This window comes from Callospermophilus lateralis, chromosome 16 (genome assembly GCF_048772815.1).
Source record: "Callospermophilus lateralis isolate mCalLat2 chromosome 16, mCalLat2.hap1, whole genome shotgun sequence".
In the NCBI taxonomy this organism is placed as follows: Eukaryota; Metazoa; Chordata; class Mammalia; order Rodentia; family Sciuridae; genus Callospermophilus; species Callospermophilus lateralis.
In genome coordinates, this window is record NC_135320.1 from 41,175,204 (window position 1) to 41,201,478 (window position 26,275).

The 26,275-nt window shown below is 34.5% G+C and overlaps 2 protein-coding genes across 2 annotated transcripts; both read right to left on the minus strand.

Moving 5' to 3' along the window:
- Positions 1-2,257: 2,257 nt before the first annotated feature.
- On the minus strand, positions 2,258-3,568 carry Slc10a5 (solute carrier family 10 member 5). The gene has a single exon (XM_076836353.1). It carries the CDS (start codon positions 3,566-3,568, stop codon positions 2,258-2,260), a length of 1,311 nt encoding a protein of 436 aa, XP_076692468.1.
- Positions 3,569-6,819: 3,251 nt separating this feature from the next.
- On the minus strand, positions 6,820-23,792 carry Zfand1 (zinc finger AN1-type containing 1). Its single transcript, XM_076835893.2, has 8 exons — positions 23,729-23,792; positions 21,673-21,715; positions 20,471-20,510; positions 18,230-18,357; positions 18,050-18,141; positions 17,175-17,296; positions 7,865-8,020; positions 6,820-7,771 (listed from the first exon to the last, which is right to left on the minus strand). Exons 1-8 carry the CDS (start codon positions 23,781-23,783, stop codon positions 7,601-7,603), a joined length of 807 nt encoding a protein of 268 aa, XP_076692008.1. The 5' UTR covers positions 23,784-23,792; the 3' UTR covers positions 6,820-7,600.
- Between the last annotated feature and the right edge of the window lie 2,483 nt (positions 23,793-26,275).

A 26,275-nucleotide genomic window follows, 5' to 3' on the forward strand; every position in this document is an offset into this window, starting at 1 on the left:
CTTATTCCTTAAAATCAGATGCTATTTTTTTTTTTGCTAGAATCATTAATTTATTGAGTTGAGTGAGATCTTAAACCTCAATTGCATCTCTATTTTACAGATTTGAGAACTAAAGTGTGGAGAAGTGTCACAAGGTCAATGATAAAATAAAACTAGAAAGACAGGCTTCTTGTTTCTCAGTTAGTAAAATATGCTCATTAAAATTTATAGAAATTAAATTAATGCACATTTACTTATAATGTAAACATGCGAATGAAGATTTTTGTTTAGAGGAGGAAAATAGTCCACGTAGCCAAATATTGTTTTAGAGACTGGGATACGTCATTTACCCACCACCAGGTCAGTTATGAATCATGGTATTCATACACTAGATTGGGTGACATAAAACAATACAGTTGTCTTTTCAGTTGGCTAAGTAAATAAAAATTCCTAATAGTATGGGCAAAATTGGATGAATAATTTCAAATCAACAAATCAGGATCAAAATTTGAGGTTTTGATATAATAATAGCAGCTAACAGTGTGCTTGCTATGTGGCAGGTGCTCTTTTAAGAACATTACATTTAATTTAATTCCTCTTTTAATTCCCAGACCAATCTGATAGAGGTGACCCCATTATCTATATTTTCAGGTAAGACAACTGGACTGGAGGGAATCAAATAAATTTCCTACAAACAGAGGGCTAGGAAATAGGAAATATAGGATTCTTAAGAGTCATATTTCCTATTCTTGGTGCTCATACTTTCTTTGGAGAAGAACATAGACTGGATGTAGATAGAGGATCATAGTCTATGATTCAACACTTTATTTAAATAATTCATAGGAAATGTTATGCTGGACATTTCAGGGAATGTTAAAATGAATAAACATAATTCTTACGTTCAAGGACTTACAGCAAAATAAAAAGGATAAAATAGGAACAGAAATAGCTGTGAAACAAGCCAAGTTGGCTCATTGAAAGGCATATTTTTATGATATTAAGTCCTTCTGCTCAATTGGAGCAAAAATTTGTGTGTAAAGTGGAAAAGAAGAAAAACTGGAAAGATAAGTCAGAGAGTAAAGTGTAATAAATGTTTCATTAAGGAATATAGAGTTTATTTAAAAGGAAAAAAGGCTTCCTTGAAGAAAAATTACATGATATAAGTTAGATATTTAGAAGATTAATATGAGAATGACTGGAGGGTGGACAGAAACCAAAAGTCAGTTTGGTGAAGTTTAGGGAAGGAGCAATTGTAGGGTAGAAGGGCAAAAGGGATAGAATGGGGAGCAAAAAGGAGATTGATGAAAAGGTACAGGTAATTATTTATTTACAGGTTATTATTATATTTTGGTACCTGGGATTGAACCCATCAGCACTTAAACCACTGAGATATATCCCCAGTTCTTTTTTTTTTTTTTTTTAATTTAGAGACAGCATCTCATTAAGTTGCTTACAGCCTCACTAAATTGCTGAGGCTGGATTTGAACTTGCAATCCTCCAGCCTCAGCCTCTCAAGATGCTGGGATTACAGGCATGTGCCACCATGCCTGGTTTATAGGTTATTTTTTTAAAAAAACTACAAAGATAAATAAAAAGAGGGAAGACATAATAAGAGGGAGAAGAAATGATCCTGTGTTTCAAGGCAAATGATAATGCTACTGTGGGAGGTACACAGGACAGAAGGATGTGCACATAAATATGCTGCAGGGTGCAGGGGCGCACACAGTAATATCAGCTGTTTGGGAGGCTGAGTCAGGAGGATCGCAAGTTGGAGGCCAGCTTTTGCAATTTAGGGAGATCATCTCAAAATAAAATAAAAAGGCTGGGGATGTAACTCAGTGGTAGAAGATCCTGGGTTCAATCCCCAGTACTGGGGGTAAAAAACAAATAAACAAACAAAAACAAATGAATAAGCAGAGATGTCATATTTAGTTTAAGATGTGTATCCGTTAACTTTGCAGTTACCAAATGTGTACCATGTGGTACACATCCCTTAATATTTAGTCTTGATCATATTTATTAGTGAAGGAGTTTGCTTTTTCTCAATGTGAAGTATTCTATCCAAACTAACACAGTGGAAAATTTGTCTCTTTCCTCTAAATTCCTGCATATTTTGCTATTTGTACCACATTAAGCATGTGATACATACAAACTCCCCACATCCCCAGGTCAAATTTTAACCAGATCGTAAGTGGCTTAAGAGTAGGCATTATTTTGTGTATTTTTGAATATCCCACAGTACCTAAGCCAGAGTGGGAATTGAGTAATGCTTTAATTTTTAGAGTAGAAAAGATTTTTTGTCTTCTCTGGTAGAGATACATCTTTTTTTAGCCTTGTAGACCAGAAGGATAAGTAACATTTCACATCCAGAACACATGGCTACTGTGAAGGGAGCTAGTGAAGCTAAATTGGCCTTGGACTGTGATAGAGAGAGCTGAATGATGGCAAGGGCTAAGAAACTGTTTAATATCCCACTTTCGATAGCAACCGTTTTACAAACAGGAAGAGGCAGCATACAAATTTTACTAAAGGAGTACCCGAACAACAAACCCAAAGTAGGGACTGAGAGACCCAAAAGAAGCACCTCTAAGTTAGCTGTTTTTAGAAACATCAATCCCATTCTGAAAGTCAAATAAATCCCTACAAACATTAAAATAAAACTCAGAGGTCGAATTATTTTCTCTAATAGGTTTGCTTTTTCGGGTATTCTACGCTTGATGATTATTCCAACTGATATTGGTATAAGGATGAATAGGAGTGTGGACACAATTTTAAAAACAGGAATATGAAATATACCTGATAACCCTAATATCTTACTATATATATAAGAATTGATAGGCATCATTATCAGGGCCAATAATGTTGACGTGCAAGTCATCAGAATGGCCAAAGTGACATCTCCTTCCAGAAGCAGAGCAAAGAAATAACCCCCACCCCCTCCAGGGCACGTGCAGGTCATTATAAATCCAAATGCTTGTGCCTCAGGCAAGGCCAAAATCTGAGACAGAAGAAAACCACAAAAGGGCATAAGAAAAAACTGTGTAACTGCCCCAAGAATTACGGGCAAAGGTCTCTTCCATACTGTTTGAAGCACCTGTAATTCAATCTTGCAACCAAAGGCACATTTATTTAGCAGTATCAGTGGTAAAATAAGCATTAGGATCTTTCTATCGACATGCATTGATATCTGGAAAAGACTCTTTTTTGTTTGTGTGAGCACTTTGACTTTGACATTCTTTATTTCTTCGATGAGTCTTTCTTGCCTACCTTCAGAATCCCAGAGTTGAATGGTCAAATTGGTCTCTCCTTCTTCATCTGCTCTTAGGTTTATGGTAAAGTTGGTAGCATCTGAGGAGGTCTTGGTCACATTCACCACATGCAACATTTTAGGATCTTCTAATTGCACAAAGAGGTAGCTGGAGTTAGGCCGTTTACCTTTGTAACTTGACTTTACAATAACAACTTCTTCGGTCTTTGTGAAAAATAGTATTTCAGTCTTTTCTGTGTTCTGAAAACTGAGAAACGACTTCCTTGCTTCTCCCAGAGTCACAAACAGCAAAAGAAGGATCATAAAATTTTTTCTAATCATTTTGAAGCCGTAAGTAAATCACATACAGCAAATCACATACAGCTTTTTAAAAATGAAAGAACATTCTTCCCACTGGTGTTCAGAGATGGTATAAGGTTCACTTGGGTGAGTTGTTTTGCTGGATCAAAGTCCAGTAGGAGGGACTGCTGTACTTTTCAAACTGATATAAAAGCTCTCTCTTGAGTGACACAACCTGTTTAACTTGTAGTTAATACAATTTATGGCATTTACCAGGTTCAATTCACAAATAGAAACCTAATCTCCTTCTTCCCAACCTCCTTGTTTCTGCTAATAGGGAAGGGAGGGGGGTCGGGAGATCAAAACAAAACAAAAAAACAAGTCCTATTTATCTAAAGTTAAAAATCTCGGTATCATCAGTTTTTAGTTCTTTTCTATGCTAAGAAAAATTCACCAGACACAGTTATGCATGCCTGTAATCCCAGAGGCTTGGGAGGCTAAGGCAGGAGGATCCAGAGTTCAAAGACAGCCTCAGTAGAGCTAAATTACTGTAAATAAAATACAGGAAAGGGCTTCACACGGTTTAGTGGTTAAGTGCCCCTGAGTTTGATCCCCAGTACCAAAAAAAAAAAAAAAAAAAAATTACACTGAAAGCAGTCAAGATAAAAAAAAAATCTAAAATGTATACTGAAGAGGTCTGAAGGTCTATATCAAGTGAAAATCAAACAAGCATTTACTGAATACCTTGCTGGAGCACTGAACTAAGACCTGGTTTACACCATGGTGATCAAGCCAAGTGCAGTTTCTGCTCATTTAGGCTTAGAGAACTACAGAGCCCATACCCTGGCCTTACACTATGGATAGCTTTATGACACCTGAGAGTGATTGTATGGGTCAAGCAAAAAATGGAAACTATTTTGATGTCCTTAAATACGAAAATAATTTCCTAGAGGGTTACCAGATAACTTGGGAATATAGGGAAAATAGGTGGCTGCTATTATTGCTGAAGGGTATATCCTAAGGGGCTGCTGCTATTGGGTACTTGAAACCTTATTCATAGGGCAATGGAAAAACACTGACACTAATTCTAAATGTCTTATTCCTTCTTTTTTAATACTAATCCCTATCAACAGTTAGGGACATGGACATTAACTAACCTAACTTAGGTCATATGTCTGTCCCTCAGTAGCCAGGGAAAAGCATCAGTCTTTTTACACTTCAACCCACAGACACACACAATTGTGTAATTTCCCAAACAAGGTGAAGACGTTGGGATTCTAAGCAGGCAAGAAACAAAACAAAAACAAACCCCCAAACACTACAATTGTCTACTATTGAGCCTGCAGATCTAGTAGTTGCTTGTGGCCATTTCAGAAGATGCTTAATGTAATTATGATGCAATTTGTTAAATGAAGACAATGTGTATAATTTTAGATCATTTACGATCCTCAAAGAACACCAAAGCCATTTTTTAAAATTTTGATAATTATTTTAAAAAAGTCTATCATTTATATAGGTTAATCATTCAAACACAAGACTTTAGATGTCATAAATTTTATTTCCATGTAGAACACTAAGTGTCGGGAGCCATTCTCACACGTGACTGGGTGACTCCCGGTTAGGGTCTGAGGTGCTCTGGCTGTGTTGGAGCTTTCCTGGCCCTCTCCTGTTGAGAGAACCCGTCCGTGTGGGGGTGTGACTGACCACTGACCCCGGGGGGCCCAATCACTGACCCTGACCTTGGAGTGCGGCCCCCCTTCAACTTTCATTGGATGGAATTATTCCCTGAATTTCTTGTTCCCCAATAAAAGGCTACTCCCTGGTGGGCTCGCTCTCTCTCCTGCTAGCCCTGAGTAATCCTTGCTGCCCTGCCGGGCGGTTAGACGAGGACATCAGAGAGGGGAGCCGTCTCGGACCTGGTCATAGAAAAAGGTAACTGAGTCTGTGTGTTTATTTCGATCTCACTAGCTAACTTTTATGCCAGGAACCTCATTAATGAAACCAATGAGCTGGCCGCATGGTGGAACTAAGAAAAACAAAATTCTCAATGTTGAAAATAGAGAAAGGAACAAATCTGTTCCAGACACTTCAACTTAATTGCCAAGGAACTTAGTTTAATGACAAAAATAAAACAAACATAAAACAAAGCTATCTTTATAGTTTCCTGATCAAATATCTTAGTTCACAATTTTTATTGCCCAGGTCCAAGATGTGTAGTATGTAAATTTTCCCACTCCAATGCCTTTATATACAACCTTCTTCCTTCTTCAGGTTCTTCCAAGTCTTCCTATTTGAAAACTGTGGAGTACAATATCTGATAAAGCTAGAAAAGATCTGATAATCTCCCATTTACGTGTATTTGCTGTCTGATTAAACTGAAGCTTATTTGTATTGCAGAATTATTTTACCTACTTACCTAATTTTAAAACACATTTTTTCTTTGTGGATTTTCAGTCGTCTGTAAGCAAGTGAAGAGAAACTAGGGTGAGATGTGAACAGTGAAATACTAAAATTATATTAGGTGTATAAAATTCTCACCAGAAAGTCTGAGAAAGTTGAACTTAAATAAATTGGAAATAGGGAGCTAGAGAAACTAGATTCCTTCTTTCCCACACTGGTTGTCTTTAGAGAACAGGAAAGGGCTTCACATGGTGCTGGAGCCACCAGTCCCTCGTACTGAGGATGCTGGTACCCACGCATCCTCCACAACAGTTCTACCATCTGAGACCTGACCTAATTCACCACCAGTATGCTTACTGATGTCTTTTTTTCTCTGTTCATTCATTAATAGGAGCATTTTTTATTTTGCCTAGATTTGTATCTATCCCTGCTAGCCTTATTTCCCTCTTCTCAATAGTTGTTTTTTTAGGGCATATTTAGTTTTAGTTCACTTATGTGGCTGACCACCTACTATGTGTAAGTAATTATGACAGACACTAGGCATTGGTTTGCATTACAACTTTCTAATATCTTTCTATTATTAATCCTTTAATTTAAGGATTATTTCTACCTCTGGTTTATGGTTTCTGATAAAAGAGCTGTTGGAACATGGCTATACTGCCTACTAATCTGCAACTTGCTATCCTACTTTGTATTACCATTAAAAGATTGCATACATATCTTCATTGTATTTACTGTGACAATTAGAAACCAATCCTTACATTTAGTAAGTATTCAAATAATTATGTTAATAGATAAATGCATAAGCTCCTGATAAAAGCTGAAAATTATTGTCATCCTTTATATGAAAATAATATGAATAACACAGTAGACCAAATGAACATTGTTTATTGTTTTAATTAAATTTAAAGTCACTGTACAGGTCCATGATAATTAGCATAGAAAACAAAGAACATATAGAAATAAATTATATTCCTTCTGCATAATAGTACTTTGTTAAGCGTAACAGAAAACATTAGTTAGAAACATTAAATTCAATTTGTTGGCAAAGTGTAGTTATTTGTTGCAGGTGTTTTGCCATGGTACAGAGACTATAATAAAGTTGGGTTATTCCATCATCCCTCTCACTTGTAATACATTCATACAAACAATGAGGGAGGTTATCAGAAACATACCCCAATGCAGTTAGGTGATACCAAGGCAACAAGTTTCTCTTCTTAGGTCTGAGATTCCTCATCCAAAAATTTAGAAGACTGAGACTGAATGAGGTGATCTCTAAATCTACATAATTCATGTACACACATCAATGTATACATCATGATGTAGGCAAACAGTAAAGCTGTACTTTTGGGCCCTATAACACTAGGCATAAGCATGTGACTTCTTAAAGCCAAAATAACACAAGAATCTTTTAAGAGCTGACCTCATATCTACCATCTCCTTCTGCCACAAAAATGGCAAAGTCCCAAAAAGGGGGTTGTTACTTCAGCTTGGATTCTGGAGTGAAGATGGGATGGAGTAGTGTCACAGCCTATCAACAGCTGACATTAACCAAATGGGAAACACACTTTTTTAAAAATTAAAAAAAAAAAAAAGTATCTATAGTAAAAGAAATTGACTTAAACATGCACGTAAAAATTTTCCTTTTGATTTATGATTTGAATTCTTGAGTGACTATTCCAAATAAGAATCAACATTTTTTAAAGACTGTTCTTCATCACTAAGATATTCCAAAATAATATTTCCACCATTATATAAAGGACAATCCTCCTTAGTAATCCAGGTTTCCAAAGCATGATCCAAGGGTAAGGCTTCTCCTGAAGTAATGTGACATAGCCTTAATTTCTGTTGAGAGAGAAATTAATCATGTTGTAATATACACTTGTATAGATTATATCCTAAAACTTTTAGAGAAAGTTTATCATAACCATATGTTACCTTAGCTGTTAATTTGTTATTGTCATTTTTAAGACTGGCTAGAGAAGCTGCAAAGTCTATGACCTTTCCAATGCTCCATCTGTGGCAAAAGAACATGGGTTTGCTTTTTTCTTTGCTCCCCTTAGGCAAGAAAACCTGAAAGTAAATTCTTTCTGTCTGTAAAATAAAAAGTTAAAATACAGGTTATATATATGAAGTAAAACATATGTTTTAGTCTGGTGATATCCTTTCTTCTCTTCCTCTGGTTAGAGGATTACCCTCTAATGAATTAACTCTTAATGGGAAGACAAATCATGGTAGCTTCAAATCTAACTAATTGTATGGGTATGGCCATGGCTATCTATACATAACTTAGGCCAATCGGGCTCTTTTTCTTAAGATTTTATGTTCAAAAGCTGGGGATAGGGGGAGTTCTTCTTTTTTTAATTTGCTGATTTAAACATGGAGCTGCTGCAGTGAGTCCTCATACTCCTTTAGTCATTCCTGAAACAATGTGGTAAAAGAAGCCTTAAGTGAGAAAGAATGAGTTTAACATGTATAGAGAAAAATCAAGAAAATGGATGAAATGGATGGACTCTTTCAACATAATTTGGCACTCAATGAGATAATACATAACTCTCCATTACATGAGAAGGCTAAAAATTTTTTTCTTTCCTTTTTCTTGGGAGGTACCAGGGATTGAGCCCAGGGGTGCTTAACCACTAAGCTATATCCCTAGTCCTTTCTAATTTTTTATTTTAAGACAGACCAAGCTAAGTTGCCAAGATTGGCTTTGAATTTGTGATCCTCCTGCCTTGGTCTCCCAAGCTGCTGGAATTACAGGTGTGTGCCACAGTCCCCAGCAACAAATCTATTTTGCTTGTACTACTTGGGAGTCAAGTTTCAGCCACTTGCAAGTAAAGGATTCTTGAAACACGAAGCATTTCTTTTTGTGTAAAAGACTCCACTACTACATTTTTAGAGACACTAGGACTTTTTAGAACAAAGAAACTTAAAAACAAAAACTAAACTATAAAACCCCAGAAAAAAATTTATTAATAAAACAGGAATTCACAGATGGTTTCTCTAGTATTCTATATACTACTTGCCTCCTTATACTCTATTTTCTTGCTTAATTAGCAAATGAAGGAAAGAAAATAGGATCTTTACTGATTAGTTGGAGCTTCTCTGTGTTGTTGGAGAAAGTATTTAAAATAACACTTCCCATCTCAACACTAGGGAATTCAGATTTGTTGAAGATCAGTGGAGTGTGTTAGTAAGATAACAAGCACTCAAAGAAAAAAAAACAAGAAATCATTGGAAATTCCAGTGGTCCATAAAGAAAGTCTCTGTTTCAAAACAAAGTAGTAAGAGAATAAATATAAAATGAGATTAACTAAAAATATATAGCCTTGTTGGGCACTGTGGCAAACTCCTGCAATCCCAGCAATTCAGGAGGCTGAGGCAGGAGGATTGCAAGCTTGAGGCCAACCTAGACAATTTAGTTAGACCATGTCTCAAAATGAAAAATCAAAGAGCTGGGGGATATAGCTCAGTAGTAGAGCACTGCTGGGTTCAATATGCAGTACTATAAAAAAATAAAGAAAGAAAATGAATAAATATATCTGAAGATCAAAAATGAAATGCATGCTGTCATGATACTCCAAAAGGAAGGAAGAGGTCATTCAGAGTTGAGATTGAGGGTGAATGGGAAATACTGGTGTTGCATAGAAATAGAACTAAAACTCCCTGGTCAGGTTCACTGGTTAAAAGCAAAGGCTGGAATGGGGCTTGGGCTCTAGGAAAGGAGGCTAAAGAAGTGATTGCTAAATGTTAACTGGGCTGTTGCTTATACAAATCAACATTCTGAAGGCAGCAAAACATGATATAACCTAATGACAGTGAACAAAGCTCAGTAAATGCATCTTTAAAAATTTGAAAATCTCTGTAGGGCAGAAGCACAAACTTCCAGTCTCAAATATGGATTTGATATAGAGGTTCTGGAAGTGTGGGTCAGACAGAAGAAAACACAAAATTGTTAGACAGGGATTAACCATGTAAGGAGAGGGAGAGAGATACAGACAGAATCTCTTACTCAAGATGAACACACAGAGTCAATCAGCTGAAATTTTAAAACAAATTCAAGGTTCAGCTATTATAGACCATTGAAAATAAGTGAACTTAAAAGACATTAAATAAAGAAATAATATGCAAAGGAACAAAAAGTAGTGAAACCAAAACAAGTAGAAATGAAAAAGGAAAAGTTATGATGATCCAAACAGAAAACCAAAAATAAGATTATTGAAGTAAGAAACTCAAACAAGGTAAATTTCTACATTCCTTAATAAAAAAGTATATTAACCAAGAGTCAGCCAGAATATAGTATAAAGACATACAGAGAGAAATTATAAATCTCTAAAACATGTTGAACAAGAACTTCAGAGACTCTTCACCTACCAGTGAAGTGACAACCAGAGAGAAAATGACTATAATTTTTCAAAAGTGAAGAGAAAAAATTAAAAATGTATCTCAACTGTCCAGTTGGATAATTTAAAAATACATATATTATTTCGTTTTTTTAGTACTGGGGATTGAACTCAGAGGCACTCAACCACTAAGCCACAACCCCAGCCTTATTTTGTATTTTATTTAGAGACAGGGTCTCACTGAGTTGCTTAGGATCTTGCCATTGCTCAGGCTGGCTTTGAACTTGTGATCCTCTGTGTCTTGAACTGCTGGGATTACAGGCATGTGCCATGGTGCCTGGCAGATAATTAAAATATACTGAAACCTGGAACACTGCACCAATATTTGAGAATATCACAGATAAAAACCTTAAAAGCTATCCAAAAAGGAGAATTACAAAATACAACAAGAATGAACCGTAAAGAGATGTTTCCCTAATAACAGATGGCAGAGGTCAATGAAGAGTATGAGTTGAGAAAGTCTAATAGCAAATCAAGCTAAAAGTGAGAGCAACTTACATCCTTGTGGGAAAGGGAGGAGATAGGAAGACATATTTCTAAGACCATGTTGTGTTACCCCTGTCTCTTAAAATATTTTTAAACAGTATATGCTGAAGCCTGTCATTTGCAACTATATCCCAGAGTTATAGTATTGAAAATCCTGAGATGTTTTTAAAAATTTGGATATAGTAATTTTAAAGTTCATATGAATGAATAAATGCTAAAATATTTCTTAGAAAAAAATAGAGACAGGACTTAGGTTACAGATATAGAACAGTCTATGAAGCTACTATTAGATATTAACATGAGAAAAGAACAGATAGATGGTGAAATAGCTTGGAAAGTAAAAAATAATTCTGTATATGTAGAATGTTAATTTACCATGAAGGTGATATTTTGGTATTTCAATACAATAGAAAAAAAAATGACTATTTAATATCAGTGATGTAAAACTAGCTAACCAACTGAATGAAAATAAAATTGAGCCCATAGCTCATAACATCTACAATAACAAAATCAGATTAATTAAAGACAAATGTAAAAATATTTTAAAAAGATAGATCCTAGAAAATTTAAATATTATATCAATGAGAAGCATAGTGAAATCAATATACCTGATTTCAAAGAAAGTTTGCAAAGTAGATTGATTATAAAAAGATTATTGCCTGTTATAGTGTAAGAGTTTCTTTTCATAAGCTGACAAAACAAAATAAAAAGCCCCAAAGAAAAATAATCAAAGGATATGTATGGGCAATTCAGAAAACGCAATTTCAAATGGCCAAAAAACATACTAAAAGAAGTTCAAATCCAACAGAAGTCAGATAAATGCAAATTACAGCCATTATGAGCTATCATTTTATAGCCAACAAACTAGAAAACTTTACTTAAAAAGAGTGATAACAGCTAGTGGAAATCACAGGAGAGAGGTATTCTCATGTAACAGTGACAAGTGGAACATACTGAACTGGTTAGGAGGGCAAGCTGTAACTGAGTTATTCTTTTCTTGATTTTCCTTTTCTTTTTTGCAGTATTGTTAAAATTTTATTTTAAGGCTGGCTTCAAACTTGTGATCCTCCTGACTCACCCATCTGAGCTGCTGGGATTTCTGAGTGATTCTTAAACAATACTTAACTTTATTTAGATTACTGTATGAAATGAAGAATAGTGAGAGAGAAAAAAAATCCAGAGTCACAAAACAATGCTTGGTATAGTCAATAAAGGTTTGCTATTATAATTACTGGTGGTAGAAATATGAATTGTTACAACTCCTCTGTAGAGTTGTTTGGCAATATTTATTAGATTTTAAAATATATATAACCTTCGGTGCAGGAAAAACATCATTAGAAAACATCATTACAAATATAAAAGTATCAGATTGATACTTAAAATAGTGGAGGAAACTAGAAACAACATGAATGCACATCAACAGAAAAATGGCAAAATAAGTTACAGTGTATTCACATTATGGAATATGATACAGCTTTTAAAGAAAATGATGGAGAGCCATACTTGTGCCCTTGAGGAATCTTTAATAGGCAATAATGAGAAGTGTATGTAGAGAAAAAAATGCATAGCCACTGAGCCCTTTCCCCTGCCCTTTTGTATTTTATTTAGAGACAGGATCTCACTGAGTTATATAGGCCCTCGCTAAGTTGCTGAGGCTGACTTTGAACTTGTGATCCTCCTGCCTTAGCCATCCGAGCCACTGGGATTACAGGTGGCACCAAAGGAGAACTGCTTTAATTTTATTTATAGACCTCAGCACCATACACCAGATGTGTGTGTATGTGTATTATACATACACATAACAATATCACATTCAATAGCATATAAATGTCATAAGAGTAGAGACTTTATTTTATTCACTGTTGTATCCCCAAGGCCTCATCTATAACAGGTGTTCAAAAACTATGCTGACCAAATGAGTACATGTCATTTTTGTAAAATAATGATCAAAAAACACTCTTCAAGTTATTGCATACATTAAGTAGAATACATTTCATTTTGTGTAAAATCAAAATCACACATGTATAAATATATATGTATGTACAAAGAAATGTGTGCATTATATATATATGCATGTGTATGTGTACACATGTGTGTACATACATATTACCTATGAAATGTGTGTATGAGAACACATACACCAATATATCTATATATTTATATTTGTACACACATACAAAAACATTAATAGTAAGCAGAAAAATTACATCTATAGATTTGAAGAATGGTCCATAATATATTAAGGATGTAAGAAAAGAGTCTCTGAAGCCAAATTGGCTGGTTTTAATTCACAGTTCTCTTACTAGGTATGTCACTAGCAAGTTACTTAACCCTTTTGTGCCTCAGTTTTCTCATCTGCAATAATGTATACCTCACTGACTTGCTGTAAAGATGAAACATGTTACAATAGTGCTTAGAACAAAGTTAGGTGATATTTAAATTTTAACTATTGTTCTAAGTATTGAAAGAATTGAAAAATTATGTGAATGATATTACTGGATGCTTTAAGATAGGTATTCTCGACTTTACAATACTGACATTTATTCTTTGCAGTGGTGGGGACCAAATTTACTTAGCATAAGCTAAGTAAGAACTCTAACTCCTTCCAGACCAGTACTGATATATTGGACCAGAAAACTCTATTGTGAGCACTGTCTTTTGAATTGTAGGATGTTTAGTAGCATCCCTGGCCTCTATCCATTAGATATCAGTAGCACCACACCCCCAGTTGTGACAACCAAAAATGTCTCCATTGTCAAATGTCCCCCAGAAGGAGAAATCATCCTTAGTTGAGAATCACTGATTGTGGGGCTTGGAAATGGACGAGGGACATAGGAGGGTATATTTAGTTTTTAAATATACACTCTCAACAGGTATACTATAAAAGTATGGACTACCTTTGTAATTATAAAAACATCTAATAAATTTTTGTAAATGACACTATTAAGGATAACCACAAAAATTAGAAAACTATAATCATTGATTTCTAAACCAGTAGAAAGTAAGGGAATATAGAAAATTTAAATAAGAAAAAAGAAGACGGGAAAGACAGAAAGAATTATAAGAATAAGCAGAAAACACAAGATGGAAGAAATATGTTCAAATGCATCAGTGATCACAATAAATAAAATGTATTTAACTCACCTATAAAAGAGATACTATCAAACTGGATTAAAAAAACAAACTCCAGCTATATGCTGCTTACAAGATACACCCTAAAATAAAACAACACAGAAAAGTTGAATATAAAAGAATGAAAAAAGACATAATAGTTAAATGTTCACTAAAATAAAACTAATAAAAGTATATTATTATAAGTAAAAATAGAATTTAAGGCAAAATTCATAAAAAAAATACAATGAAGAAATTCCATACACTTGATAAACACAACTCAGGAAACCATTAAAATTACAAGAAGAATCTCCATGGTTGAAGATTTCACTAACACACTTGTCTAAGAAACTGACAGATCAAGTAGACATAAAATTAACACACTTGTGCACACACAAAGAAAGAGAATGCAAATATTATAGCAAACAGAGAAAAATGTAAATAACTGTTGCATTTGGGTAAAAGATATGAAAAATTCTTTGTACTATTTTTGTAACTTTTCTGTGTTTGAAATTGTATACAAATAAAGATATCCAAAAAAAAAAAAAAAAAAAATACACCCAAACAACTACGCTGAACATAAATAAGTTGACCATTTCATTTGAGAACTTGGGAAAAGAATGTCAGACAAAAATCTAAACACAGTAAAGACAAGGAAATAATATCTGAGCAGAAATTAGTGGAATGCAAGACAAAGAAATAATATAGGTAAATAAAACCAAAACATGGTTCTTTGAAAAGATGAAAAAACAAACAAACAAACAAACAAACAAACAAAAAAAAACCCTAGCAAGATTATTTAAGGGAGAAACAAATAAAAGTACAAATGAAAAATATTAATGAAATGGAATATGGAATAACAAAAAACACAATAGAGATTTGGCTTCATAAGAATAACTTGAACAATTTTGTAACAATAAACTAGAAAATCTACAGCTAATAAGAATTCTCTAGAAAAATACTGCTTACCAAAATTGACTTCAGAAGAACTAGATTCACCAAATAAGCCAAGAATTATCTAATGAAGTAGAATAGTATTTAAAATTCTCCTCTTAAAAAATATTAGACTGGGTGAGGAGGGAAGAATAGAAGTTCACTGGATTAGACAAAGGGGAATAAAGAGAAGGGAAGGGGTATGGAAATAGAAAAGACAGTAGAAGAAATCAGATATAAATTTCCTATGTTCATATATGAATAAATGACAAATGTTAATTCCACATCATGTACAACCACAAGAATGGGATCCTAATTAGAATAAATTATACTCCATGTATGTATAATATGTCAAAATACATTTTACTGTCATATATATCTAAAAAGAACAAATAAAAAGATACTGGAAAAAAATATTAGATTTAAAGGTTATAAAAACTGAATGCTATAATCACTATATTCTCTACAACTATCTCAAAGTGTAGAAGAGGGAAAGCTGCTCAACTAATTTTATGAGTATACTTTTACTAACTAATGTTATTAAGAATATATTAGCAAATCAATGTAACAATGCATTTTAAAATAATCATCTACTAGAGTCAAGTGGTTTATCCTAGAATATATGGCTGGTTTAAAAATGAAAAAGATCAATCAGTGTAATTTTTTATTGTAGTAAGGAGAAAAAAAGATGATCATCTTACAAGATACAATAAAAAAAACTTAATAGTAAATTTTAATACCGATTTATGATATAAATTCCTAGCAAACTAGCAAGAGAAACAAATACTGTTAGGCTGATAAAGGCTATAGAAAATATAATATTTGATGAAACTTTAGAAGTATTTGCATTAAAATTAGATGAATGACAAATGCCTGCTACCATCCATACTATCAACATTTTTGTGGAGCTCTCAGCACAAGGACAAATAATAATAACAAAAAGGAGTTAGAGGAAAGAAAAATTGGGGAAAAACATCCCACAGAAACTGGTATTTGCAGAAGATATGACTGCACAGAAGACATTTCAAAAAATCTACAAAGTATAGGAACCATTCAGAATTTATTTGCTGCATACAAGGCCAACATATAATAAATAACCTGCAAAGACAGAAAAATGTGACTTTAAAAAAGGTATTTGTGATGACAACCAAAATGATAAAGAATGTAAGCATAAACCTAAGAAAAGATAAAAAATAAAGTAAGTATTACAGAATGTTGTTTACACATATAAAGAACACCTGAGCACTTTGAGTTGGAGGGAAATGAATTACAGTAGATGGGGTAGAGAAAGAAGATGGGAGGGGAGGGGAGGGGAAGGAGGTTAGTAGAGGATAGGAAAGGTAGCAGAATACAACAGTTACTAATAGGGCATTATGTAAAAATGTGGATGTGTAATTGATGTGATTCTGCAATCTGTATTTGGGGTAAAAATGGGAGTTCATAATCCACTTGAATCTAATGTATGAAATATGATATGTCAAGAGCTTTGTAATATTTTGAACAACCAATAAGAAAAAAAAGAAAACTTAAAAAAAAAAAAAAAGAACACCTGAGGGTTGAGGCTCAGGTGTTAAAGAGTGCTTGACTCGTATGCACAAGGCCCTGGGTTCAATCCACAGCACAAAAAAAAAAAAAAAAGGCAGCATAATTTCTACGAAGATTGAAGTTTCAGGGGCTAGGGATACAGCTCAGTTGGTAGAGTGCTCGCCTTGCATACACAAGGACTTGGGTTCAATCATCCTCAGCATACAAAAAAAAAAAAAAAAGCAATTTTGCAGAACAGGACAAAGTAATTCTGAAAGAATAATGGCCAGGAATGGATACAATTGAAAGTGCTTTTGGAAGGAGACAAATCAGTACAATCGCAGACAAGAGGAAATTGATAATGTCCAACTACCTATGGAAACTCTACCACACATACATAAGGGACTTCACTGTATAACAATTTATAGCAAAAGACTGGAAAAGTCTGAACTTTATTAATAAAAGAATAGATAACTTGGAGTATATTCACATGATGGAATTAACATGCAGCTACCAGATGAACTAGAACTAATCTAAAACTATTGTCATGGATAAGTTTTAAAAATATGATGCAAAAAGGTGGGGGAAAGTTAGAGGATTTATATGGTTCACTGTCATTTTTATAAGTGAAAAAACTCATAAAAAACATATTATTGATGCATATCATATACCACGTAATATTAAAAATGAAACATATCAGATGCAGGTTAATTGTTACTTCATGGGAATAAAAAAAGGAGACTTCAACTATATTTAGAAGACCTTTGTTTCTCCAGGTTTCTAAGACTAACCTGTGGCAATGACTTGTCTCCATCAGCATGCATCTTTAACTTCATCAATGCAACCTTTGCAGCTGTTTCACTATTTTTGGCACCTTTCCGACGTTTATTTGCTGTCTCTCCTGTCTTGGAATCTAAGAAGTAAATGTTAAGCATGTAAACACATAAGAACTTTTACATTACATTTCCAGAGTTTTATTTTAAGGCATTTATTCATTATGGCCCTAAAACATATACAAATTGCATACTATAGAGATTCAGGCACTGTATATGACTAATGGAAAAGTATCACTGAGGTTGATCAAGCAATCTCCACATCAAAAAATTTCACCGTTTCCAACTTAGCCGGTTTAATATAAAGCAGTCACTAATGCTTCTACAAAAAAGTTCAGGATTTTATTATGGAAGATTTTAATACAGGTACTATCCTTAACACAAAATGAAAATTCTGCTGAACTAACATACTGGTAGAGATAATAAATCTAAGTCACAGATCTATTCTTTCTTGGTATCTTAGCAGCATTTATAACACAGCCAAACAGGCTTATTAGAGTTTGCTCTTAAGAGAAAGCAAACTACTATGTCAACCTCATGAATACCAACCAAATCTAGCCAGGATGGTTAACCAGCTGATCTGATGGGCAGTCCAGCAAGAAGATCATCTTGTGTGGTACTTTCAAATAGCTTCCAGATTCTCTTTGGTCAGGTAGGCCTCATAAGAAATAGTATTGCAAGAATGTCCTCAAAATACAAGTTATTACCATTGGAGCTGGTACATTAATGATACATTCCATAAATGGTAAGCAGAAATAAGAGGCAGGAGCTCTGGAACTAACAGAGAATACAGAAACAAGAAAAACAATAGAACAAGTTTTCTAGATACCTACCAATAATGTCTTTAACAAGTTTCTGAGTGTTAGCCATTCGGGGCTTTTGGATTTCCAGTTTTTCACACTCATGATCTGATTGATGGCGATGTCTACGAACAACAGAAGAGTTTCACTAGCACATGTATTTGTATACAACTTAAAACAGATATACAAAGCTTGAATGGTCTAAGTAAATACCTCAGGCAAAAATTCTTCTCACAGTAAGGACATATAACTGCCACAAGCTCTTTTTCAACACAGTTCTTGAATGAGCATGGGTAAGATTTATGTTTATCAGTCTTCAGTCTCTCATTGATTATAGTTACCTGAAAATGTAAATGGGGGGAAATGGCATTATCCTCATGCCATTATAAACATTTAAAGTATATATGCAAATCTATTTTAGAAGGCAGAATTCACATCATTTTGGTTTAAACTCATTATTCAAGTTATATTCTCTCACATAAAAATATAATGATTATTTAAAAAATGATTACTGAGGTTGGGGATATAGCTCAGTTGGTAGAGTGCTTGCCTAACATGCACAAGTTCCTGGATTCAATCCCCAGCACCACCAAAAAAAAAAAAAAAAAATGATTACGATGTTGAATTTTCTACATTTTCATAATTTTCCTACTATGGTATATTTATCTTCTAATTTAAAATGACTATTCAGTTACTCTCTGCAATTTTAATCTTCTATTTCAAAAAAGTCCCTCATACAAATGCCCCCATAATATGTTCAGGTAATCATCTTGTCAATCCGTAACTGGCAAGTCATTAAGTACTTTCTATACAAGCTTTAGGGAATTAAACAGTTAACTTAGGGAACAGACTACTTAAAATTACCTATTTACCCATTAGATAAAGGGCTAGACATAGTTTTATAATCATATACTATTTTCTATGCTATATTTTACATTGTCAAAAAATATTATATCAGGTGAAGAGAAGATTTTTGTAAGAATTAAAAAAAAAAAAAAAATCCAGATCAGCCAGGCTGTTTGGCATTAAAGTAACCTAATTTAGAGTTGAGTAAATTTAGGGAATTGTGTGAATACTATACAGCTTGAAGAAATTCTTTTACATTCATGTTGTACATTTTTTTGCAATTTACTTCTTAAATATCCTTCCAAATTTGTTGCAGTAATCTAATGATAAAATTAATTTATTTCAATATTTAATAAAATCCAATAATTTGAGTGACACTCATAGAAATCAAATGATACCCTTTAAAAAAAAAGCATAGGACAGATTTGTGAGCTGTATTAGAAACATTAATAAATTTTACTATAAACTCTAAAGGAGTATTTCCTTCCAATCAATCCTATAGAAAACTGACATATTAGATAATTTTTATTTTCCTCATTATACAGATTACTTAAACTTTAAAAACTCAGATTTTAAACTTTAAAGGTTCAGATTTTTGCAGGGATGTGCACTAGGGATGGAATCCAGAGTTTCACACATGCTAGGCGAGTGCTCTACCACTGAGCTACATCCCAAGTTCCTAAAAGTTCACATTTTGACTTAAGTTCATATAATTTTATTTTTCTATAATTGAAAGAACATATGAAAAAATACTTGGAAACCTTGGAAATGTACTTGATAAATGGCGGGCAAGAATAAATGTCAACTTGAAAGAATTAAAGACAAATGTTGTTTTTCTAAATGGTGTGAATTCAGTCTAACTCCCCATCTCTCTTTGTCCATAGGAAGGTGGAACAACTTACCTGACTGCAAAATTGAAGATTATACTAGACACGGTAGACCTAGCTTTCTCTTTTTCAAATAGAATTCATCTGTTTCTGAGGAAGCCTAACTTGGTCCAGTGCTACTGTGACTGGTGAGCAAATCTACCTAATTCTAGATTTCCTTTGCAGACCCAAATGTCTCTATATTAAGCTTCTTCATTCAACTAAATAACAAGGGTTTTTTGATTTGTATCTGCCAGCCCTTCCTTAGTCCATTAATTTGTTCAGAATTAAGGTAGGGATTCTGCTGGATAAAAAGTTTGATCCTGGTGTATGAAAGCTGATAGAGCCCAAACAATTTACTATCAAAGGATTCTACTAAAAATACCAGTGAAAATGAATAATGAAGGAAACAACAAACTGGAAAGACTATATACTGAGAATACTAATTTCAATGTATATTTATAAATAGAAAACGTAATGTTGTAAGTGGACTACCTAAACAGAAATGTCAAGGAATAAAAGTCATATGAGGATAAAAATTTATAAATACCATGTAGAATAATTTTTCTTTAAGTCAGAAAAAAAAATAAAATAAAAATGAAACAAAAGCTTCTTTACATATTCAGTTCAGTCTATCAAACTTTAATCTGTAGGGTACTGACTGGCTTTAAATCTAATCAAATTCTGAGTGAAAGTGCATGGTTACAAATATGTTTCATTAAATTGGAGAAAATTAACATACCTCAGGACAACCATGTGACTCTTTGCTTCTGTGTTCAAGGCTTAAATAATTAAAAAAGTAGTGTTTAATTAAATGCAATCAAATAAAACACTTAATTTAATTAAATGCAATCAAATAAAACACAGATAACTACAGCAATGTGAGATATTTTAATGGTTTTAAATTAGTAAGGACCATCAATAGTGAAATGTCAAGGAGTACTGTCTTTTTTGGGGAAGCACTAGGGATTGAACCCAGTAGTACTCTACCACTAAGCTATATCCTCAGCCCTATTTATTTATTTATTCATTCATTCATTTCAAGACAGAGTCTCACTAAATTGTCCAGGCTGGTTCCAAACTTGTAATCTTTCTGCCTCAATCTCCCAAGTTGCTGGGATAAACACGCATGTACTACCACACTTGGCTCTATTTCTGAATAATTTAAATATACATACAACTTTTATTTACCTATAAGTCTTCCTGAATTATATTCTAAATATGCTTTTCCCCCCTGTGTTCTATTTCATAAATTAAATACTTAAAATTAAAAAAAATTAATTGTAAAAAAAATACATTTTCCAAAATTTTTGGTTAGTTTTTGGGTTTCACTATACATGTGATATGTTGAAATGACATGTAATGCCCATTTTAAAAAAATGATAGTTGAGTTCTTTTCATTTTATTTTTAAAAATAAATAGTAATAGCCGGGTGTAGTGGCACATGCCTATAATCCTAGCAACTCGGGAAACAGAGGATCATGAATTCATAGCCAACCTCAGCAACTTAGCAAGGCCCTGAGCAACTCAACAAGACCCTGTTTCTAAATAAAATATTAAAAGGGCTGGGGATGTGGCTCAGTGGTTAAGCATCCCTGGGTTCAATCCCTGGCACTAAATAAATAACTAATAGTGATAACCATAACTGGATTGCTTTCCATATTTTTTGTGTTTATGTATTATTTCCTCCTTGCAATTTAAAGGTACAAATATATCATTTTATATAAAATTCACATTTATTACCCCAATTCTGGAAGTTGACAGGTTAACCATACATAGGTGTAAGTAGTTAATAATTAGTCAGTCTTTCTCAAGTGATTAATATATTGAATATCAAGTATCAATGGTTAAAGAAACAATTATTTTAAATCAATATATTTTTCAGAAATAAAGCATATTACAAATACCAAAATTACTCCCAAATCCTGCATAAGAACAACTTACCAAAATATTCCTGAACAACTGTCACATACAAATGGAAGAAAATCTAAAATTGGGGAAAAATGTTGTAGGTTCTGATCAGTAGCCAATTTTTATTTAGTTTTCTTACATAAAAAGAATCAAAGTATTCATTTTCTATAGAACATTTTTTAAATTATTAACATACTAGTGTTGCAAGTCACTACATAATCACTGCTAAACAGAGGTCATCACAATTTTAATAACTGAAAAAAAAAAAGAATTAACAGAAGAATGCAATCTGTGGCATTTATCTTTTTTGTTTTGTTCCCAAGATTTACTAGATGCAGTTTTTGAGGATTGTATACTGCAAAAATTCCTCATTTGGAGTAAAATATCTGGACTTTAATTCTGATTCACTGTTTACTGATCTAGTAACATTAAGTAGATTAGCTCTGGCAACATATATGTATACACACGATATAGTGTACATGTGCATGTCTCTGTCTCTACATACACAAAAACAAAAGCTCTATTATTAGGTAAATATAAACAGGTAAATAGAATTATATATACAAAATATAAGTATATAATATTTGTATATGTACACATGTGTATGTGTATATGCGTACGCATCTACATCTGAATCTGTGCTATATGCCACACTCTCTCCACAAGATAATTTTAAAAACCAAATGAGATAAATGTGAAAGGTCAGAATAGTAATGCAGTAACTAAAATTAATAAGAGCAATATAATAATTAGCTTCCTTTGCATATGCTCAACTCCAAAAAATATTGTAGTAACTGGGTGGAGATGCTTTCAATGAGATTCCAGAAATTCAATAAATGGACTGATACTTTAAAATTAATTGCTGAATTGTTTCTTTGTTGGTGAGGAACAAGTACACCAGGACCAAATAACAAGAACTGAACTGTACTTTTGGAAAGTACTTGAAAGTATCCACTCTCAAAAATGGCAACTAACAGTTAATTACTAGATTCAATGAATCACTTTCTAAATTTTTAATATTTTCTCATATTATACTATACAGCCAAGTGCAGCTGGATATATCCAAGGTCACTACTTTTAAAAAGTGAAAATCAGAAGGTACTACTGAGTCCTTCTTTAGAGAAAGCTAAATTGCCTTGAAAAGATCTTATTCTACAGGTATTTTCATTCCAAATAGAAAGGTTTTACTGCAACCAAAAGGGACCCTTGGATCATTATACTTTTGGAATAAAAGGGCCTAATAATTCTTCCCTCACCTGAGAAATAGGCTTGATGAACTGTCACTATTGGTATTACAATATTCTAAGATTTGGTTTCAAACCAAGAAATTATGGGTACATTTGTCAATAAGAGAAAAAAAGTATAGCACATAATATTCTACAAACTTTTGTTATGTTTTCAATATGAAAGATTGTACATATTTGTTATTTTGAGACTTTTTAGAAACAAAAGTAAACATTAAATGCACCAAAACCAAAGCTTTGTAAATGTTTGTTCAATGATAATCAGAATCAAAGAATGACCTAGCAGAGAGAACATTATCATCGGATGGAATAGTCCGAAGATAAGGAGCTCTTTCAGAACCCGACAAAAGCCTTCTCCCACATGCTCATCTTCTGAGGGGCCCGTGAAGACCAGGTTGAAAGTAATCTCGCCCAAATCCTTCGTTTGACATGTAAGTAAATACAAAGGCTGGGAAAGTGGCTTGTACAGGTCGCAGGGGCCAAGGCCAGAGGGGAACTTGAGTGTTCCCACTTAAGCATCCTAGCTCCTGGAGCTAAGCAGAAAGGAGAGGGCGCTCTGCGAGCCAGAAATGTACTCTCGGACTTCTTGGAGAAAAGCACTAGAAAACCATAGTGAACTCTGCAAGGTTCATTTTCAGGAACTGCATGGAGACCGTAAATTTCTTCCCAAGACGCAGGAACAACGATAAGCACCAACACATCTATCTCATCGTCCACTAAGCAGGAACGCACCCGCCCGCTCCTCAGCCAGCTTTGCGGCCTCCCCTCACCCGCCGCCACGCATCCGTGGCGCCAAAGCAGAGCCTGGATCTACCGCGGCCGGGGAATGGGGACTCCCGGGTCACCTCGCTGCCGGCAGTGCTCCACCTGACAATGCTGCCCGATGTCCAACTCCGCCATGTTTGCAGCGCCCTCCAGGCGATTGGCGGAACTACAGCAGGGCAGGGCAACATTGCGCTCGCGGCGCCTGCTGGGAGCGTGGAGCTCCCGGGGGCGGAGCCTGCAGGTGAGGGCCGGGCGAACACCGGAAGCTGCCGGCATCCTGGCCATCTAGGCGTGCACCCCAGGCGGCACCGAGTAAAGAGAGGGGCCTCCTGAGTTCTTTTCCTGGAGCGGAAGTTCTGTTCGCCCACTTCCTACCAAAAGCTCATCCGCAGTTCTGGGATTTTGCAGGCGGTGGGGATGATTTGAGGGTGCCACCACTAGGATCGGGGACGCTCTCATAAGGAGAAAGTGGCTTGTACAGGTCGCCACTTTTTTTTTTTTTTTTTAATTAATAAAACCCCAGGAACCAGCACAGTTCCTGGGACAAAACATTTCAAGAATCAAGTGAAAGGGACACTAATTATGCAGCTCCTGACTTATCCTGTCACACTGTCTTGATATATGATTTGAAGTAAATGCCCCTGATAATGGAGTCACTAGGCCTTTTAAGAAGTAAAGGTTCTTTCTCTTGTCTTTTTTTTTTTTTTTTTTTTAATTCAAATGGGGGATTTTTTTCCTGAGGTCTCGAGTGTGTAGGCTTCCTCGGCTTCTACAGCACAGATTCATTTAACATGACGACCTGAGAGTTAGGAGGATTCCATTGGGAAGTAAGGGAGTTGTGTGCCTGATGAGCCACCAGGCTTTACTAGGTGGGGTAAAAAGAATGCCATTCCATTAACATGACATCACTAACATGACACCACACAGAGTGGAGTGACCACTATACTCGTGACAGGATCTGGAAAAGCATCCAGCGCTTGCTTGCGATCCTTCTGCTTTAGCCTCTGGAGTTGCTGGGATTACAGGTGTGCACCACTGCACCCCACTCAATTATCTTTTTGCTTAAGAAATTCTTAGCCGGGCCCAGTGGCCCATGCCTGTAATCCCAGAGACTCTGGAGGCTGAGGCAGGAGGATCCTGAGTTCAAAGCCAGCTGAGCTCAGCAAGGCAGAGGCGCTGAGCAACTCAGTGAGACCCTGTCTCTAAAAAAAATACAGGGTCTAAAAAAAAGACAGGGTCTCAGTGAGACCCTGTCTCTAAAAAAAATACAAAATAGGGCTGGGGATGTAGATCAGTGGTTGAGTGACCCTGAATTAAATCCCTAGTACAAAAAATAAATAAGTAAATAAGTAAATAAATAAATAAATGAGAGAGAGAGAGAGAGAGAGAGAGAGAGAGAGATAGATATTATTTGTTTTCCCTGACTGGAACAAACCTTGCTGTTATACAATTCATTTTGCATCTTTTTCAAAGCTGTAAACTTCAAGAAGACAGAGATCATGTATTTTTTTTTTCCTGTCCATCGTGTTGTAATTGCCCTGAGTCTGTCAGACATAAAATAAATATTTATTGAATGAATGAGTAAAAAAAAAAAACCTTGATGTTTTATGCACTGGTCAACTTTAGTTACTACATGTTTCCTCTTCTAATCCCCAAATGCTTTACTCTGTGTCTTTGTGCTATTCCCTTTGCTTTAAAGTGTCCTTTCGCTATCTTTTTTTTTTTTTTTTTAAAGAGAGAGAGAGAATTTTAATATTTATTTATTTATTTTTAGTTTTTGGTGGACACAACATCTTTGTTTGTATGTGGTGCTGAGGATGGAACCGGGGCTTCACGCATGCCAGGCGAGCGCTACCGCTTGAGCCACACCCCCAGCCCCTCTTTTCGCTCTTTACAAATCAAATTTCTACCTATCCTTGAGAGTTACATTCAAATGTTATTATTTCAGGGCTTTCCTTCATTCCTCCCACTATCAAGGAGTCAATCTTTCTTCTAGACTCTATTGTGGTTTATCTGTACCTCTTTATTTAAACTTAGTTACTTCCGAATTTTTATAGTTATTTTTATGTACATCTTCTCCTTTACTAGGCCATATGGTTATAGCCTGATGGTCAATTGATGTTTTATTCCTTGCTGTAATTCTTTCAACCTACCACAATGTCATTAGACACATAATAAATATTTGATATAAATCTATGAAATAATTAGCTGAAATTTAGATTTTTGATTCATACGTAATTTTAGAATGGAAAAATGATCACAATTTAAACACCTGAAACAGTAATATTTCTATATACTGGAGGAAATTTGAGCACAGGAGAGACATACAAGAATCCCGAGAGCAGCACCAGCTTAAACTGAAAATGAAACAAATGCTTACCAATAGCAGAAATGATAGCTTGTGGAATGGCTAAACAGTTTAATCCTTTACAACAGTGAAAATGAAGGAGATATAACTGTGTATGAGAATGTTGATAACACTTAAAAATAAAGTATTCTGTGGTAAAATAAAACCCAAAGAATGCATGTCATATCATTCCACTTACATAAAGTTCAAAGAGGCATCATTAAATTGTTTAGGAATCAGTACATAGAGATATACCTATAAAGAAAATTAAGATAACAGC

Excerpts from the sequence above, each read along its gene's own strand:
- Slc10a5 (XM_076836353.1), bottom strand. The coding sequence starts at position 3,568 with ATGATTAGAAAAAATTTTATGATCCTTCTTTTGCTGTTTGTGACTCTG.
- Zfand1 (XM_076835893.2), bottom strand. The coding sequence starts at position 23,783 with ATGGCGGAGTTGGACATCGGGCAGCATTGTCAGGTGGAGCACTGCCGG. Across the intron at positions 17,297-18,049 it reads ACTTGTTAAAGACATTATTG|ATTCCAAGACAGGAGAGACA; the intron begins GTAGGTATCTAG and ends TTTACTTCTTAG. Across the intron at positions 8,021-17,174 it reads GAGACAAGTCATTGCCACAG|ACAGAAAGAATTTACTTTCA; the intron begins GTTAGTCTTAGA and ends TTTATTTTACAG.